At 38.0% G+C, this 21012-nt stretch overlaps 1 protein-coding gene across 3 annotated transcripts in view; it reads right to left on the reverse strand.

Annotated features, from left to right (window-relative positions):
- The window catches only part of LOC131049113 (DUF21 domain-containing protein At2g14520), a 101909-nt gene that overhangs the window by 9651 nt on the left and 71246 nt on the right, over window positions 1–21012 (reverse strand). For 2 of the 3 annotated variants that reach the window (XM_057983137.2, XM_057983135.2), the window contains one exon: window positions 20570–20643. The exons of the other annotated variant lie outside the window; for it this stretch is intronic. In XM_057983137.2, coding sequence (XP_057839120.1) covers window positions 20570–20643 — 74 coding nt within the window. The remainder of the gene's footprint in view (window positions 1–20569; window positions 20644–21012) is intronic. 3 annotated transcript variants of the gene reach the window in all.

Here is a 21012-nt window from a genome sequence, read left to right on the forward strand (position 1 = left end):
CATTTCCCTTGATCCATGTGGATTTCTCGATTTCATCTTCTGGTTGTGCACTTTCAGTTTGGACATATGGATCAACTTTGTTTTCTCTTAAAATCATTTTGATTCTAAACTTCCAAGCTGAAAAATCTTCGCTACCTCCGAGTCTATCTTCGAATCTAATAGCGTTGGCCATTATGGAAATGTGATGTAGTTTGTAACTTAGTCCTTGAATTTTATCAAAATTGAATAGCCTAAGGTTCGATTACCTTGGCTCTGATACCATGTAAAGTTATTTCAATTTCAATTAAAGAACAAGTTATGAACTATGTATGCTATATATGGATATGAGGAATTATGTCAATGTCTAATAATTCTGATTTTTATCTGCAGGTCTGAAGGAGAGAGATCATTTAATATTTTCTATGTCTTCTCCAAATGAATTCAATTGGCATATATATCATTTAGGCAACCGGTCAATTGGTGTATTGACCGGTCATGCCTTTTAGGCATGACCGATCAATGCACCCATTGATCGGTGCCTTTACATTTATACCATTAACACAATGCTGATTATCGGTTCAAAAAACCCCCGATAGCATATTGTAATATCATAATATAATGACTGATCTATTTAATGAATCGTTTCAGATAAACATCGATGATTCAAAGTGCACGATGAATATAATCCAACCGGTGCATTTGTTACCCAATGTTTAATGCCAAATGAAGCGGTGTATTTATTAAACCCGATAACAAATATGCTCGATATAATTAAGCCCGATAACAGATGTGAATCGGTGCCAATGTTTATGCATCCGATAGCAAGTATGTATCGGCTAATTTAACCCGATAACTTAATGATAAGCAATGTTTGTACAATCCGATAATCATATGTAATATAAATCAGACATGAAGCATGTAGATGAATAACAGAACGGGAAGGTTAGGAAGATCTTATCTTGCATAAGCTACCATGCATTAACACTATCAACGGCTAAGATTTTACAATGAAACCCAAATTAGGGTTTGTTATAACAAACTCTTCTTAGCCAATAAGAAAATTACATTTAGAGAATGTGGACCAATAGATATTGAGGGTAAGTACATGGGAATGTGTGCCTTCATATATGAGGTTGATTCATTGAACTTAGATGCGTTGATGTTGACTTCATCAATTGGTGGAGTAGTGACTAGGATGCCACCTCAATTTTGCACTTTGTAGACTTGATTTGATTCATCATCATGAAGGGATGTTGAGAGATATCTCTTGATACTCAACATTATCTAGTTTGCTTAAAGTGATGATGATGATAAGCAAACTTTGATTCTCTTTTGAAACTATCTACTTCTTTGATCATGTTCGATGTAGATCTTGTGATGACTTTGGTTGATCCTCCTTCGTTTTGACATACTTGATGAATGATGCAACTGGTTGAATGTAGCTCTTCATCGTACTGACTTCGATTCTTGGATTCCCGAAGGGAATTCAAGATTGTAAAACATTCTTCCATCATGTCAAGTATTGATCCACCCATCCATGATAATATATTAGTCAAGTTCACTTCACATCCTCTATCAACAAATTTATCTTAGAATACTCTCTATCAAGGCTAGTGTGTAGTATATACTCTCTAGGGGGTATATGAGGGGCTGACAACATTTGTATGTTTCAACATTTGCTTGAAATAGGGAGACCATGCCATGTGCAATGGGATGGCATGGGAAAAGAGAAAATTGGCAACTAAAGAATCTACCACTTCTCATGATTGCACATTCAACATCCTAACAATTGTCCCTAAACTCTAACTAGTCTCTCTTTCCTCTTGTAGAAACCTCACCACTAGCAACCATGGATGGCATAGGAGATTTTGTACACTCTATTATTCCCTAATTTTTCCCTTCGATTGAATGGGCCCTTCGCATAAGATCGTAAGAGGGTAGAAGGGCATTCAAATGGGGTTATGTGGCTGCCCCACTTCGCACAATGCTCCCACAACTTGATGAATCCCGATCTCTTGTTTGTTGGTGAATCCTAGGTCTTGTTTGTTCCCTACTAACATTTTTATTTTGATTACCTACACTACTGCTCATGTTGTTTGAGAAAATAACAGTGCAAACGGAAAAGAGTAAACAAAATTGAAAAATTTAATGATTGCCTTGGATTTTAAGTTTTAACTCTTTAAAAAGATTTTTGTTTTTTCTGAAAATAAAAAACTGAAACACCTACCTATTGATGTGTTTTTTATGCACATGCAAACACAGAATAAAATACCAAGGTATCTTATCCTCTCTTGAACAAAGTTTCCCCGAATGCTGAAGATTTCGTTTAAAGATCAATCAAGGCAACTCCAAGGTTCTTATATGTAGGTTCTCTACGTGTGGATAAGCTCTGTTGGTGTGATGTGATTATGCTGGAATCACAAGGGGACTTACATTTGACTGCCTGAGCGTTTAATCTGCTGGAACTCAAGTCCTATCTACTGGCTGGAAGATAAAGAAATGGCAAAAGATACAAGGTTTAGAAAGTCTACTCTAAGACCTATAATGCGAGAAGATGGATGAATGACTAGTTGGAGTCCTATTGGGTTGGGTCTCACCATCAGGCTGAACAATTCAACACCAACTCAATGCGATCTTCTAAGGGATGCTTCGAATATGTTCAAATCGTACACCATCGGACACTGATCACCATTCAAGATAATGCATGAACAATAGACGTGTAATGACTCGAGATTAAGCTAATTCTATGCCAGTTGACCATGCAAGGTGCACTTACAATCAGCAAGAGGCTAGTGGTTTGGACTAGGCAGATTCCATGCAAGTGCATTCAATAACTTCCTTCATTCAATCTAATTAACCATCTAAAATGAAGATTCAACAAGAGACCATGCGTATTGCAAAGAAAAAACACATTTCACCATAACTTCAATGAAAATAGAGTTCATTTACAATCAAGGCAACAATTTCTTGCCTTTTCTTCCTAATCTATTATATCTGCTATTCTATATGCTCACTATTCACTATTGACTATTCTCTAACTATTAACCTTTACAAATGAAGAGCCAGAGCTTTATATAGGGAGCTCTTTACAATTCAATGGCTCTGATTGATTTACAATCAATGGCTAGGATTGCAAGATAGAAAACCCTAATTAGGGTTTGTTACAACAAACTCCCTTAGCCAATGAGAAAATTACATTCAATATTTGAGAACCAATAGGAAGCAAGGGTAGGGACATCGAAGTTTGTGCCATCACTGTTGAGTCAGGTACACTAAATCTGGACACGCTGAGGTGGACCTATCTGACTGGAGGAACAGTGACTGGGATGCCACCTTGTCTGGTATTTGCTCTGTGATGACCTTTGGTTGATCCTCCTTTATCCTTGGTGTACTTAGTGAATGATGTATCCCCTTGACTCTCATATGTTCGATGAAGCCCCCTTACGATCAAATCACCCCTTAGTAGCCCACTTCGCCTTGAAATGCTTACAGGATCTTTCTTCTGATATCATGTGGTTTCTCCATATGGCAAAATGAGGTCCTTGAGGATAACCTGGTCTATTACGTGCAACTCTTTGAACACTTGAAATCTCCCAATGCTTTTCTCGAACACTTGAAGTACTCCTCCATACATTTGAAGTGTCTTTGATGGTGATGGGACTGGAATAGGTCGCCCTTGTCCTGGCCTAATCCTCCTCCATCTGCAAAACAAACCAAAAGATGATTAAGTATACATAATATATTCATTCTAACATGATATTTCTGACCTTAAATCATCAACAAGAAAGCATTAGAATGAAATTCGCTCAAGATCCTCTCCAGGGACACGCCCTATAGTGAAATTCGCTCTGGACCCTTTGGAAGGGTCAAGAGCGAAATTTGTTATTTGCACATATCTTGGCCATTTCCTTCAACTTTACTTCTAAGATTGGCTTTTAGGTCCTTAATCTAGCTCATCTACCCTCAAAGTGATGTCAATTTCAAAGTGTTTTGGCCAGAAACTAGGCTATCGTAGGATTTCGCTCTGGACCCTTTGGAAGGGTTAGGAGCTTTTTTTTGCTTTTTAGAATGAAAACTTCCACTTTCTCAACCTTCAGTTGCTTCCAAGGCAGGATAATGTCCTAAATAAGGCTCCAAGGCACCAAATTGGTCCAACTTTGAAGCAAGAAGGAGGATCTTATGAAAATTCGCTCTCGGTCCTTTGAAAGGGTCAGGAGCGATTTTTGCTATTTTGCTCAATTTACCTCACATTTCATCGTTTCTCACCTTTGAACTTAACCTTTCAATCCTCTTCCCATCATGATCACACAACTAGCCTCTTGCCTAGCTTGAAACAAGGTGAAAATAGGGAATTCAAAGGATTTTGCTCTAGACCCTTTGGAAGGGTCAGGAGCGAAATTCATGATTAAGACACAATTCCATCCCTTCCTTGCTCCAAATTGCTTCTCAAGGCAAGAATATAATAATCTACTCTCCACCAATGCCTTAGGAATCCTTATCTTGATCACAAACATGAGAAAATTGGATGTTTTTGAGAATTTCGCTCTGGACTCTTTGGAAGGGTCAGGAGTGAAATTCATACTTTGCTTGTTTTTTTCTCACTTAGCTCCATCCTTCATCCTTTTAGTCATTAAAAACAAATCTTTGGCCTTCGAAATTGCTTGGGAATGAGCTAGCTTGTAGATTGGAGCAAGGTATAGAGCCTCATAAAGAAATTCGCTCTGGACCCTTTGGAAGGTTTGGGAGCGAAATTCTTCCTTTAGGTTGAATTCCTCCTCCTTACTTCGTTTCACCTTAAATCTCACCTTTCGATCTCTCTCTCATTAAGACAACACTTGTTTGACCCTCAAGAAAGGCCTAAAAGGAGAAATTCGCTCTAGGCCTTGGCCAAGGACAAGACCTATAAAGAATTTTGCTCTAGACCCTTTGGAAGGGTCAGGAGCGAAATTTGTGTTTTGGGCTAAATTTTCTCATTTTCCCCTCAACTTTGCCCTTTGAATTGGTTGTTAGATCATTCCTTCATCTTAATCAGGTCCATTCGCCTTCAAGGTGATATCAATTCAATGTCTTTTGAGCTCATTAGGTCTATTCCAAGGATTTCGCGTTGGACCCTTTGGAAGGGTCAGGAGTGAGATTCACATTTTAAACTCAAATTTTGACCTTTTCATCAAATCTCCAGATCTAGACTTGCCCAAGGTGTCCCCAAAGGATAAATAGGTCAACTTCACATCATCTCAATTTCTAGAACTTCATCATTCATCAATTGGATCAATCTCAATCCCCCAAAGATGGTATTCACTCACAAAGCTTCATTGACTTCCCCAAACTCAGACAAGACATAACCTAGCAACAAGAGCAAAACTTGACTTAAGGAAGGCTTTCAAAGAGACCCTAACCTGGACGACCTACTGACCCACCTCAACTCAAGCAGAGCCTATTATCTTAATGATCCCTCTGACAACTCTCCAAATGCAAAGGCTAATAGCCTAGAACCAGGCAAACAAGCAAACTAAACTAACCCTAGAAAGAAAAAAGTAGGGGACCCCATTTGCAATGGGGCGGTGTGTGAATATGTCACAACACTACCTTACTGCTGCTACGCTACTTAAACCTCAAATCTTAAGCTCACAAATAACAAATTAAGTGTTTGTTTTTAATAGATCAAGGCGACCTTATGCTGCCTACTGCTGCAATATATTTTTCCATTGTTTTTTGTTAATGTAAACAAGGGAGCCAGTTTTAGAGTTCTGCCACCCCTCTCTTTAAAAATTTGTAATCCATAGACAACCAGCCACTTATTGAAGTTTCCAGTCAGCTATGAAGGAGAGGGAATGACCTGGGGACATTTCTAATGGATCCCTGAAATGTCTCAGGTATGAAGATGGCCAGAAAAGCCCAAGAGATGCATCTCCATGGAACATAGGTTTTTGTGTTTTACCCTACAAACTTTGCATCTGAAACAAACCTTTTTTTCTTTTTACTTGTAACTTCTGTTGTACATATGAATGAATGAGCTTCCATAGACACATAAAGATTATTTAAAGAAAATTCTAATCCCTCTCTTTCTTTAAATTTTTTTAATCCCTAGACAACCAACCACCTATTGAAGTTTCCAGTCAGCTATGTGTAATGTCTCCTCGTTGAAATAGGATTTATTAATAAATAATAATAAATTAAAATATAAAAATAAAAAATATAAAAATCAATATAATTAAAATTTAGTTAAGTTTAATGAATGGTCAAAAGGCATGAAATGAAAAGTTGTGACTCCCTCAAACATGAGATATAACAAGGAGAGAAGAGAACTTCATTTGGAAAAAAGGGAAAAAAAGGAAGAAAGATGGGAGCAAAGGAATTAAGGAAGCATTAATGGGAAGAAGATAAGCAAGTGACTCTTTCAAAGGGGCAGCAATGATGAAAGCTTGTGACCCTTTCGAAGGGTGGTAATTGTGAAAGGTTGTGACCATTAAGAAGAGGTGTGACTCTCCCTTACATTGGAGGATATAAAGTGGAGAAGTTTTCATTTGAGAAGGTAGGATCCATGGAGTAGAATAAAATATCTGAAGCGTTAAAAGAAGATTTAGGAGCAGACCTAAATCAGAATTATAAGAAAATCTGGAAGAATGATACGAACATTTATGAAAGAGATCAGAACACAAATACAAATCTGCAAACAATAATAAAACAGGCATCAAAGGAAAAGAAGAGGAAACATAAATTAATAATCAGATAATCAAACCTGATGGAATAGAAATCTCTCTCTCTCTCTCTCTCTCTCTCTCTCTCTCACACACACACACACACACACATATATCTGATATCTGAGTAGAGGTAGCAAATCAGATTGCTATAAACAGCAGACCTGTGCATTTAAAGAGGGAAACAACATCGAACTGAATCTGTCCAAATTACTACAGCAGACTGAATATACATAACTTGCAGTAACTCTACAAGTATATTAGGCAAGATTTAGTGTCCTCCCAAAAAGGGACATTACAAGTGGTATCAGAGCATGTTCCTGTCAGCCTAAGGAAAATTAGTTAATGCAATTTAAGTCAACGAGCTTTAGGGGCTATTGAAAGAGGAAGCAAGAAAGCCAATTACATAATATACAGGCAATGTTCGACAGTGAAACAAAAGGAAATCCAAGTAAGAAAACAAGGCACAATGAAGAAGATCTTAAAAGCTTCCAAGCAAGAGAAGAAGCGACAATAAATAAATGGAGCTTTGTGGAGGAGCCAATCTAGTAATTATGGCGCCTTACCTCCTCAAGATTTATGGGACATATTAAGTAAATGTTTGAAGTGTATTGGAGAAAGTTTACGACACATCAATGAGCATACAAGAGCAGAAAGGATTGGGAGCAAAAGGATTGGGGTTAGGCCCACTTTCTGACTCAGAATGGATTGGGAGCAAAAGGATTGGGGTTAGGTCCACTTTCTGGTTCAAACTGGAATAGAAGCAGAAAGATCGAAGTTAGGCCCACTTTCTGGCTCAAGAAGAAATATTGGGGTTAGGCCCACTTTCTGACTTGAAATGGATTAGGAGCAGAAGGATTGGGTTTAGGCCCACTTTCTGACTCAGAATGGATTGGGAGCAAAAGGATTGGGGTTAGCCCCACTTTCTGGTTCAAACTGGAATAGAAGCAAAAAGATCGAGGTTAGGCCCACTTTCTGGCTCAAGAAGAAAGATTGGGGTTAGGCCCACTTTCTGACTTGAAATGGATTAGAAGCAGAAGGATTGGGGTTAGGCCCACTTTTTGGCTCGAGAGGAAAGATTAGGGTTAGGCCCACTTTCTAGCTCAAGAGGAAAGATGGGGTTAGGCCCACTTTTTGGCTCAAGAAAAAAAGGAAGGATCTAACATGTGTATTTGCTTGTATACTCAGTGATTGCATATATTCATGTGTATGCTCCGTGTTTGCATATATTCATGTGTATACTTCGTGTTTTTATGTGTATGCTTCTTGTTTGATTCATACTTGATATGTATTAGATATGTGAATAACTAGAAAGATATAAGTTGCATTTGAGGTCATAGATGTGTGTCATGCTTCTAATCCTCATCTTAATATATGTTAAGATCACCCATGCTTTAACACAGAGATATCCATAATATGGTGCAAGCGTTGAGTCAAACAAATTAAAAGAAGAAATACCAATCTCCAAGGGTTGATTTATTCAATTCTTAGAAACCTACATTGCTTGAGGACAAGCAATTTTGGGAAGGGTGGACTGTAATGTCCCCTTGTTGAAATAGAATTTATTAAATAATAATTATAAATTAAAATATAAAAGAATACAATTAAAATTAATATAATTAAAATTTAGTTAAGTTTAATGAATGGTCAAAAGGCATGAAATGAAAAGTTGTGGTTCCCTCAAACGTGAGATATAAAAGGGAGAGGAGAACTTTATTTGGAAAAAAGGAAAAAAAAGGAAGAAAGAAGGGAGCAAAGGAATTAAGGAAGCATTAATGGGAAGAAGATAAGGAAGTGACTCTTTCAAAGGGGCAGCAATGATGAAAGCTTGTGACCCTTTCGAAGGGTGGTAATTGTGAAAGGTTGTGACCATTAAGAAGAGGCGTGACTCTCCCTCACATTGGAGGATATAAAGAGGAGAAGTTTTCATTTGAGAAGGTAGGATCCATGTAGTAGAACAAAATATCCAAAGCGTTAAAAGAAAATTTAGGACCAAACCTAAATCAGAATTATAAGAAAATCTGAAAGAATGATATGAACATTTAGGAAAGAGATCAGAACACAATACAAATCTGCAAACAATAATAAAGCAGCCATGAAAGGAAAAGAAGAGGAAACATTAAATCAATAATTAGAGAATCAAACCTGATGGAATAGAAAGGATTCTCACACACACGTATATATATCTGAGTATAGGTAGTGTTGATGTGTTTTTATGACAGTGTCGAACATAGAATAAAGTTGCCTAACGGTCACTTCACTCTCTCTTGATAAAAGTACGATTGTATGCTAAGATTGTCGTGAGTTCAAACAATCGATTCCAAGGTTCCTTTCTGCAATGGACGTCACTCAATTGGCTTGATGTGATATGCTGGTAATCCAAGGGGACTTACGCTTGGATCATTCTTTCACTTCTTGCTGTGGTTGAAACTCCATCATCGAATATAGCAATTTTGCGATGCTTCTGCTTCAAATAAACTGAATTGGAATGAACTGAAATTAAAGGGGAAAGGGTTAGAGGATCTAAATCTACTCCGAAGGGCAGTGATATCAATGGATAGTGCTCTAGTGGACAAATTCCAAATAAATCAAGCTATGCTTCTCCAAGATTAACTACAACTCCACAAGAACCAATGCAATCTTCTGAGGATGTTGAAAAAAAATTACGTTGAGAAAGTGCATTTGAATACCCAACACGACGCAATCCAAACGACTATTCACAATCGAACTTAGCCTAAATTTGGGGGTTTAGGCTAACTTTACACTGCATCTTATAATCAACAAGATGCAAAAACTATGAACCATGGAAATTCATCAAACACTATTACATTCTTCATTGAAACCAAAGCACTTTATCTAACTAAGAAAATAAAATTCTACTCTAAGTGAGGAAGGTGAAACCATGCAAGTTTTGAATAAATAACTTGTCGACACCATCAGAGAACAATGTTTCACTATTATTATCTCAAAAACTTATCACAACAATTTCATACAAATCTCCCTGCTTCACAAATGAGGGAGGTCACCCCTTTATATAGGCTTCATGCCAAGTCTACATGCAAACCCTAATTAGGGTTTTCCCCAAAAGATTCCCCACACATGATGCAACAAGGTGGGAATCTACCATAAAAGCCCAGTAACCCATATACAATTAATTTTTAAATGCCCAAAATGGCATCCATTTGTGCATTAAATGCACCAATTTCATCAAATTCGCCCATATGCAATGAATATCCCCTATGCAAAAATCGCCCATGATGCTTTAAATGCTCCACCATCTTTACCCATGACGGCTACATGAAAAGGAATCTCTCATAATTTCATAAATGTGGTGGCTACATGCAAAAGATGCTCCATTGATTCTGCGTGCATTGACCTAACTTGGCAAAAAAATCCTTGGAGAGAAAACTTCAAGAAAGGGAATCTTTGACTTAGGAAGAATTTTCTTGAAGCTTTTTGAGCTTTCCTTGCTCTGGAGGAAATTTTCCACAATTTTCCACCATCTGTTTTTAAGAAATTTTCAAAAAATTAGGGTTTCGAGTCCAAGAGAGAGAAGATTCTTGCAAACCCAAATGTATCAACATTTCAGAATTTGGATGAAATTTGATGCCTAAAAATGGATTTTTCAAAAAAATCCAAGGGGATTTTTTTTTGGTGTTCAATCCATCCTTGACCCTCAATTTCCTCTTCGCCTTGGAAAATTTCTTCTTTTGACTTGGGCATGGAGATGGTGGAATTTCATCATTTTCAAATTTTCCATGCCTTAACCTTTTTAGTGCTTTCTTCTTGACTTGGGCCCTAAATTGACACTGAGGAGGAATTTTTGGTTCTTCGCATCTTCCATGACCACCTCAATCTAGCGCCCTTCTTCCTCCTTGGGCGCCTGTTGTGATCTTTTCACACATCGCCCCATTGCAAACGAGGATCCCCTCTTTCCTTCTTTCCACGTTGGTTAGTTTAAGGTTTTGGCAACATAGTGGGCAATATTGATTTCTCGTGCCCGATGTTTCGGATTTTTTGATCATGCCTAATTGTCGTTTAGGATTTTTTGAAATTATAGGATTAAGCACGTAAAGTTGAGATCTTAAATGATCCTAATTTTGTCTAAGTGTAGACCTTTTGAGCATTAACTTGTTTTTGAACGTCCTCGTCGGTGATTTTTAAGTGCTAAGGTGTTTTAGGACCTTTTGGAGTTGTTTTCTCGCTCCTAAGAAGTTATTCAAATTGATTTTGCACTTTCTCCCAATAGGTTTCTTTTTGTTTCGCTCAAAGTTTGGTGAATTTTCTCAAGTCCAGATGAGTTTTATTGAGTTTTGAAGTTTCCTAGTGGTTTTGAGTGGAAAAATCATCATATTCCGGATGAAAATCCATATTCTAAGGGTCAAAAGGTCAAAATTCCAGACTGGAGGTGCTTTTCCTCTCATATCCCTAACTACCCATGATTTTCCCCACTCAAAATCCAGGTTGAACATGGATTCCCCTTGGAATCCAGACATGCCCTATTTTTCCCCCATTCAAAATCTAGACTAGGGGCAATTTCCACTAGGATGATTAAATTTTGTCTAGGTGTTGGGAATTTTCCTGACTACCTTTGAATTTCCCCTAGGGAGTGTGGATGAAGTTGCAGAAGAACTTAAGTGAGGATTCCTGATGACAAACGATTTTCCACTAGATATTTTCATGACGACTTTTTGTGGATTTTAGTGCGGATAGTGATTCCAAGCTTGGTGCAAATTTCCACCAAGTGCAAATTGAAGATTTTTAAGTCCGGATTGCTCCAGACTGAGGTCGATTTTCCCCCAGAGTGTTTTTTTGGCCAAGTGATAATTTTAGTCGAGATTTTGACTCCCAACTTGAGTCGATTTTCCCTTTAAGGCAATTTTGTGCAATTTATGATGAAATTTTGTCCGAATTTTTATCCAGACATGGGTTGAATTTCCCCAATGGTCATTTTTTTTTTAAATTAATTATTTTTATTTGGATTTTTAATCCAAATAAAGGTCAATTTTCCCCACGGTCCAATTTTGGATAAAATTTTAAAATCTTTTAAGGATGTGACCCAAATTTAATATGTTTTTACAAAGTGTAACGATTATTTAAAAAATAAAAACAATTAATAAATGATTTGCAATGAGCATTTAATAGTTTTCACCTTCTAGAAGCAAATCGATTTTCCCCAAGCAAGTATAAGTACAAATCTTTTATCCCACATTGCTTGTGTGGTGAAAACTCAAGGCAAAAGCAAGTTTAAAAGAGGGAGGCCAGCATTATAATATTATTATATTTGCTAGGTGTGTTGCTGATTTGGGCGAATTTTCTCCAGCTAGCGAATTTGGTTAAGTGTCAAGTTGACACCATTGGAGCTTGAGGTTGATTTCCTCGTTCATTTTTCTCCATTTCCTAGCTGAGCGATTTGTTTTGGCAGCCATTGGAGAGAGTTATTTTCAGATTTTTCAGACTTTGGTGGTAGCGCCATAGCCACTGGAAAGGGGCGATTTTATTTAGAAAATTATTTGCCCCCATTGTTGATGCATTTGTTGCTTGGAAGTTGATTGCCATTGTTGCTTCTTGCTAGAACAACTTCCAGATCTGAGTTTGACGCCATTATTACAGCTTGTGTGACCTCCATTGTTTGCTGGTAACTAATTTTCAGAATTTTTTTTATCTTGCCCAGCCATTGCTAACTTGGACGATTTGCATTTGGAAGAGTTTTGTAGAGTTTTTAGTGCATTTTCAAACCATTACACGCTGGTGCAGGTCTGAAACTCCATTGATAAGGGGGCTATCCTCCTAAATTTGTCATTTTGAGCCACTTGTCAACCTAGGCAATTTTACTTTGGAAGCATTTTTGCTTCATTCCGAGGCCATTTTCTAAGTTTAGCTGTATTCCTAAGGGTGCTGTAAGTCTGAAAACTCCATTTTTCAGACTTGTCTTCAGACTTAACTCTCATTTCCAGCCCTACATACATACTCAGATTTACCCATGTTTGCCTTGAGAAACTAGTTTTCATCATATATTTTGCATAACACGTGATTGCAACATGATTTTAAGGACTAATTTACATAGTTGCAGGTTGTCTTCAGACTTTTGGCAGCCATTGTTGACTTCAGAAGGGTGTCTTCAAACATTTTTCATGTGAAAGTTATCCTTTTCACACCTTTCCGTAGTCATTTCTTGATCTGGTATACTCCTTTGCACTCTATTTTGGGTAAATTTCCTAAGTGTACGGAAGTGTCTTCAAACTTTAAGTCTGAAAATGATTAATTTTATGAGCTTTCATGAGGGTCCTGTACCCTAGTTTTTTGTATTTACGTTCTATTTTCAGAGTTCCTTTTAAATATCGACAAAAATTCTTGATTTCCATTCCCAAATTTGTCTACATTTTAAGAAATCAAAACTTTCCTAATTCTAAAAATAGCTTATTAGGATCGATTTTCCGAAGTTCTAACTTCTAGCTTCATACAGGTACGATGTTGAAGTCCGGAATCAAGGAAAGGACGGAACAAAAGAGGATAGTTGAGATAGGATTCTATCCAGAATTCAAAATGTCATCTAGATGGGAGGAGATTACAGACACGAACATGCATTTCCTGAACATGGGTCAGATGCGACAGCGGATGTTCGGAATTGGAAGTCAAATTCTTTCCCCAACTTATGTGAACATTACGAAGAGTGGTATTTATCAGGTTGTTGGATTCCTGCAGTCCATACACTATAGCGAGCTAATCCTGGAGTGTGTACGATGCTATGATCCTCGCTCCCGAATGATCAAGACTCCTAAGGGTGCCATCATTGCCTACCTTGCTAAGGATGTGATGGCTGAGGTGTTTGGAATTCCAAGTGGAGAAGACATGAAAGATATAACTAAGAATGAATATGAAGAAAGATATAAGAAGAAGATGGATGCATGCAAGACCGTAGTAAACAAGGAGTGGATGATCGATCCTAGGACTCATCATTCCAAGGCTCCCAAGACACTCATGTGCACAGACTTCAACGATGAATATAGTGATTTAATATTCCTGCTTAACCGAGCGATGGGGATGTCGCAGGGTGCAATATACAATGGATGGATGTTCTATTTCATCCAGGATTATCTAAAAGGAATGTTGATTAATTGGTCTAAAATCACAAGTGACAATCTAGATTTTCGGCTAAGGAATGTGGAGCGATCCAGGTCATTCACCATGACTTCCTATTTGGTGTACCTACTTGCACGATTTGTTACCTACAAGGGATTGATATGCAGAGGTGAAGTTGGGAATGGACAAGGACAATTAAGGAGTTATGAGTGTTATCCACAGCTGAATATGTATTGAATTGAAGATTATAAGAGTGAATGATGCATTCACTATGTACATAATGCGAATGTTGCAAGGTGGAATCCACAGGAGGTTGTCCAAGGAGGCAATAAAGCTGATAGAGAAATATGGATCGTGGTACATACAGTTTCCCACTTTCACATACCTAAGGATTCATGGATTTCAATCCGAACCCTATAGGATTCCTAGGTATCCTACTGACAGAATGATCCTATTGGAAGTGGTGAGACAGCTTCTGGAATATGATTCTATCAAAAGCAAAAGCACAGAATGGGCATGTCATTTCCTATTTCAGTGGGGAAGACATTGGAGGTTTGCCAATCCGCCGCAGCAGGTGGCACAACAGTTGAAGAACTTGCATTCTATCAATTTTCAACATACAAGAGAAGAGAAGATTTGATCTGGATAAGAAAGATGGAAGGATCAGGGGAGATAAGTTCATCCACAAGGTAGACATAGAAGATTATTGGGCCAACTTGATGGACAAACAAGCAGTGAAAAGAAGATTGTGGTCCAGAATGTCCATGGATTTCATGAGGAAGCATGGACTTTTCCTCATTCCTGATCAAGTATTAGATGATAAGGATCATACGCATCCACAATATGAGAATGAAATGATGAAGGCTATTTTATTGCCAAATTGGTCAGAACTAGAAGAAACAAATTTGAATGTGTTGATGAGAGAGGTCTTAAGTTTCTCTAGAGGATGGGTAGATAATCATATGAACAAGTTAGTTGACATGGGTGTTACCTTCACTTATGAAAGGATGAAACTAGATGACTCCGCTTTCGAAGATGATCAGAGGATTGTCAGTGATATCAGGATTCATGCGGATGAGGAGAGTCAAGCTCCCCAGCGAAGGAAGAACACACCAAGAGAAGTCAAGGCTAGAGGGAAGAAGATTGAGGAGGTCAAGAAGAAGAAGCAAAAGATTATCATTCCTTCGCCTATCATTCCTTCACTGCTCCCCTCAGTGTCTCATCAATCAAAGAAGTTGAAGTGCCAGAACAAAACAGGGAGTTTGAGCAATGTTCTAACACAATGATATTACCGGAGAGTGTTCAAGATTTACATGCCACAACTACATCTGCTCCACCTAATGAAGATGATGATCAACCGGGATCTCCCACTGTCCTTTTGGAGGTTAGTTTGGGGAAGAATGTATATGATTTGACCAGGGATAATCATGATGATGATGATGATGTTATCTCGGCATTGAGAGAGCTTGATTGAGAGATGTGTCTAGATGATGGTATGGAGATGGTTGCTATTCCTGATTGGCTGATGAAGAGTATGTAGAAAAGTAAAAAGATGGTAGAGGCACAGCCTATTGATGACATTGATGACTACTTAGCTAGGAGTAATAAGGAGAAAGAACCTAAGAAAGTTGAGATTTTGTCGCACATAGCTAGAGATGAGACAAGAATGCAGATTCTGCAGGTGGTTGTTCCTATTGGAGATGTGACAACGAACATTGCTACTCCCATGGATTTCCATATTACTTCAGTTGCCCTTGGCCGTACTATAAAAGAACAAGAATTTCAAGAGTCTCATCAGTCCTCCGAGTTTGCAAGTGTTTTGGGGTCAATTTGATCAAGTCTGCAACTCGTTTGAGCAATTATGGCCGAGTTTGGAGCTCGTTTTGTCCATTTTAGGGTTTTTCCCTTCAAACTTGGATTTGAGGCCTTTCCTTTAGGGTTTTGGAAAAAATGAAGGTTGCATCAAAATCAAGACCCTATAAGGAACCTACACATGAAATTTGAGCGAATTCTAAGCAACTTTCTATTTTTATAAAGTTCCTATTTTTTAGGGATTTCACTACCTCTCGGATTGGTCAAATTTTGCCAAAAATCAAACTTACTATTTTTAGAAGTTTCTATTTTTAGTAAGTGCTTTCCTGACTTGTTTTGCCCTAATCTTAACATTTCAAAATGCTTACTATTTTGGAAAAGTCTATTTTGGTAGGTTCTTCATAGACAGACACTGAAGACTAAACAATCCTGAAGAATTGTCTAAATCCGGAAAGTCGAAAAAGCAAGCTAGGTGATCAAAAAATTGGCTAAGTATTGATGTCCATTCCAGAAGTGGAAAGCATGGAAAATCTTCCAAGTCTAGTGCAAAACTACTTCAATCCTAAATTTGGCATCTTGAGTCTGGAAATGGTTGAAAATTGACTAAGTATGGACGAAAACCAAGCGGAAATCCTTGCCAAGGCAGAGTGGCATTCCAATGTGGGGTGCCAAATCAAGGTCTTGGAGGACACATTTTCCAAGGCACAGTGGTTTTGGCGCTCAAGAGAGGGCATGAATGCTAAAGAGGGATGGTGGAGGAATTTCCCTCTACCCCCATTTTTCCTTCACATTGCCAAAATAGCACCCAAGGTCATAGTAAGGCGCTAAAACTTGGTGATGGAGGAATTTTCCTCCACACCTAAGGTGTTTTGGTGCCTAGTCAGAAGGAGCGCAAAAACCACAATGCCAAGGAAAGTTGACAAGAATAAAAATTCCACCCCTTGAACATTTTGGCATTGTTGATGTGTGTTTTATGCACATGCAAGCATCAAAATAAAATACCAAAGTACCTTACCCTCTCTTGAACAAAATCACCTTAGATGTTAAGGATAGGATCAATTAAAATGATTCCAAGGTTTCTACAGTCAGGTCTATTGGCATATGCTGGATTTGGTATAGTGTTGTCATTGATGTCAACACTGAATCCCGGTTGGAGGCTATCCCGATCGGACCTATCCCAGTTAGTCTTGCTGATCAAATTGATTTACCAGTGGACAACAAGATACATAATGTATTTCATGTGTCTTGTCTCAAAAAAGCTTTGAGTCAACAGGTGTCAGTCTCCGAAGTTTTACCTCCTTTGAATGATGAAGGGAAGCTTGAAATGATTCCACAAGTAATTTTGGACACACGAGATAGGTAACTGTGGCACAGAACTATCACGGAATATCTCATCAAATGGAAAAATCTGCCTCATGATGACGCCACTTGGGAAAATGCATGAGTTTTGGAGTTGCTTGAGGGCAAGCAACTTGAGGCAGGGGAGACTGTAATGTCCCCGTCAAAGTCACCGTCAAATTAAGCCTACTTTGATTTTAATAAAGTGAACTTCCTAAATATTATATCATTTTTGGCATGATATAATATAATAGTTCTTTTTAAATAAAGATTAATGTTAAATGCTTTAATCTACGGAGTGGTTCCTTACGGGACTTTTTAACTCTTTGTATATTATAAATAAGCCTGGCAAATAGAGAGCAAGTAGATTTGAGTTATGGAAAGTATTCAGTGAAGGTTGATGTTCCACGGGAAATCAACGGAGAGAGGGATAAATTGAGTTCCTTTCGCCAGCATTTTTCTGGCCTATTGGAATCGCGGTTCAACATTACAGAGCCATCGTGAGGGAAGCTTCGGCTATTGGGGGAAATCATGTGCAAAACTCCACACGCAGGCCTAACTGTTGTGACGTTTTCACACATCGCCCCATTGCAAATGGGGACCCATTTTTTTTTTTGCTTTTTAGGGTTTGTTCTTTAGGTTTTTTTAGGGTTTTGTTAGCTAGCCTTTGCATTTTGAACGTCGCCCAGGGGATCACATGGATAAGTAAGTCCGGCTTGAGTGAGGTCCTGATCCTGAAATTTGGCTAAGTCTGGAATGTCCTGATCCTAAAATTTGACTAAGTCTGGAAACTGAAAAAACCTCCAAAAACTAGATTTTGCAATATAACTCCTGGAGGTCTGAAACCACTCTCAAACATCCTGAAAGTATATATGGAATATAACTTAAAGTATCTTATACTTAAATGTTATATTCCATAAAAATTATCCTGATATAGAGTGCGAAAAATCAAATTTCGCTCGTGTCCTTCTCCAAGGGTCCAGAGCGAAAAGCGCTCCTGTCCCTCTCCAAGGGACCAAGGCGAATCGCTCGTGTCCCTCACCAAGGGACCAGAGCGAAAATACTTATTTGAGCCATTCCTGACCTTGTTTGGACGAATCGAGACATCAAAGGCATGGTGAAGGACGAAATGAGCATGATAGAGCATCCAGACTTGATCAAAAACAATGAAATGATGAAGTTTTTACCTAGAGGGTCAAATTCGCTCCTGTCCCTCCCTAAAGGACTAGAGCGAAGTTCTTCACAAGACAAAATTCAGGCAAAAATCAAGTCAAGTTTATGTTTGAAGGAAGAAATTTCAAACACTTAGTCAATTTTTCACCTTTCCCGGAATTTTGTCCTGAAGGAAGGAATTTCCGACACAGCAAATTTTTTCACTTTCTTGGAATTTCTTCTTCTTGGGCACAATTCTTCCTTGAGGAAGGAATTTTTTGTGCTCTTTAAATTCATCACGTCCGCAAGGAGCCTTTTGACCAATTTGCCACATTTCCTATTTTATAGGAATTTTCCTAGAATTTAGGACCCGGGTCCAGGAGAGAGAGAATTATCTCACGAGTTTGAATCTGCAAAACTTTCCGGATTCTGATAAGATTTGGTGTTTAAAAATGGAAACTTCAAAAAATTTCCTAAGGGATTTTCCATTCCTCCTTGACCCTTGGATTTTCCATACCTTAGAAGATTTTCTAAATTTTCAATCCTAGGCGTGGATTTTTCACTAGAGAGGGAATTTCATCAATTTTGTGAATTCTCCATGACTTCTTGATTTTGGCGCCCAGCTGGAGAGTAGGGCGGAATTTTGCATTGGTGGAGGATTCAGTGGATTTGTGAATCCTCCATGCCCCCTTGATTTTGGTGCCTATCCTTCATCTTGGGTGGAATTTTGCATTGGTGGAGGATTCAATGAATTTGTGAATCCTCCATGCCATCTTCATTTTGGCGCCCAGTTGGAGAGTAGGGCGGAATTTTCCACTGGTGGAGCATTCAATGAAATTTCTGAATCCTCCATGCCTCCTTGATTTTGGAGCTTGTCCTTCATCTTGGGCGGAATTTTCCACTGGTGGAGGATTCAATGAATTTGTGAATCCTCCATGCCTCCTTGATTTTGGCGCATGTCCTTCATCTTGGGCAGAATTTTCCACTGGTGGAGGATTCAATGAAATTTGTCAATCCTCCATGCCTCCTTGATTTTGGCGCTTGTAAGAATTTGGGATGATTTTTCCAGACAGAGAGAATTTTCTTGAGCTTTCCGTTTCAGGAGTGGGCTTCCAACACTCAACCATCTTCTGGCTTCTCTGTCTGCTTTCTCACTTTCCGGAATCAGAAATAGTTGCAAATGCCTGATCTTCATCACCTTGCCAAACCGGTCCTGCCAGAAATAAACTTTCCAAAAATAGAAACTTTCAGAACGTCAGCGTTAGACCCCAAAACAGGACACATGAATGACTTACTATAAATAGAAACTTACTAAAAATAGACATTACTAAAAATAGTAAGTTTGATTTTTGGCAAAATGACAACATTCTGGGACTCAGTAAAATCCCTAAAAATAGGAACTTTCTAAAAATAGAAAGTTGCTCCGTTTTGGCTCAAATTTTACTGGGAGGTTCCTTGAAGGGTCCTGATTCCAGTCATATGTTCAGTTTTTCAAAAACCCTAACAGAAACCCCTAAAATCTAGGACAAAAGGCAAAAACCCTAAAAAGGACAAAACAAGCCCTAGACTTCACCAAACTCGCTCAAACGAAAAGCAAACTAAATCAAAATGACCCTCGAACACCTGCAAAGCGGAGAAACTGACGAGATTGCCACAAAAAGACCCAACAACCAAAAACCAAAAGACCAAGAGGGCCTAAAAAGTAGGGGGTCTCCATTTGCAATGGGGCGATGTGTGAAAACGTCACAACACTCCCAAAAGGGGACATTACACTATGAAGGATATGGAACAGTCTGGGGACATTTCTGACGGATCCCTGAAATGTCTCAGGTATGAAGATGGCTAGAAAAGCCCAAGAGATGCATCTCCATGGAACATAGGTTTTTGTGTTTTACTCTACAAATTTCGCATCTGAAACAAACTTTTTTTCTTTTTTACCTATAACTTCTGTTGTACATATGAATGAATGAGCTTCCATAGACGCATAAAGATTATTTTTAACTTAAAAGAAAATTTTAACTGAAAAAAGGCCATCCTTACAATTGTGTATTCTACAATTTATTTGGAAGATTTTATAGGAATCTAATTTTACTGATTCTAACAAGCAGATTAATACTGAAGATAGAAGTATCAACAGTCTTATACACATGCAAACAGAAATAACTTTTGCATTGTACATTTGCCTCAGTTGAAATAATCAATTTGTTGAACAACTGCCATCCTTATAACTCAATCCTTCCATCTTTCACAAGTTAAACAGGTGGATCGTGCAAGTAAACAATGAATAAAACAAAATGATGTTCCTTGGCAAAATTAAGGCTCTATATTCTATATTAAATTCATCACTTGTCATAACTATGAGGTGCCAAGGTAAAACTAATGTCTGCAAAATCTCTTCGTAATCAACTGCAAGCTGGCAAGGAATATGCACGCATAAGAGTATCAAATAAAAAAGAAGTGACTAAATCAAGCAGATCCACTAGGATTATTTGTCAGGGAAATCGTACCGAGGAATCTTTCGGATGGTTACATTCTTCAAAGGTACTTCATCTCCTGGATGTATTGACAACAAATTCTTTACCTACAGATTTTTTTATAATAGAAGTTAGAGTGCACAGATAAGATACATAATTATTTTGAGCTGGTGAATAGTAACACTAATACCAATACGATTAAAACATATTGCAATAATTATTCAATGTTCAACAAAAAAAGGTCAAAGGAGTTTTTCAAGATGATACAAAACATGGCATGTTCATAAAAATTTCATACCATATATCATGCTCAAAAGCACATAGGCACATAATCCTGGAAATATCATAACGTTAAAAAAACACTAGTGTAATAAGTTATAACAACATTAACCAGGCCTTGAATTAGAATCGATTCAAAAAGGTTACTGACATAATGAAGAGAAACTGCATAAATAATTGCAATGACTCTTTCTAGT

Source organism: Cryptomeria japonica, chromosome 3, assembly GCF_030272615.1.
Source record: "Cryptomeria japonica chromosome 3, Sugi_1.0, whole genome shotgun sequence".
NCBI classification, from domain to species: domain Eukaryota; kingdom Viridiplantae; phylum Streptophyta; class Pinopsida; order Cupressales; family Cupressaceae; genus Cryptomeria; species Cryptomeria japonica.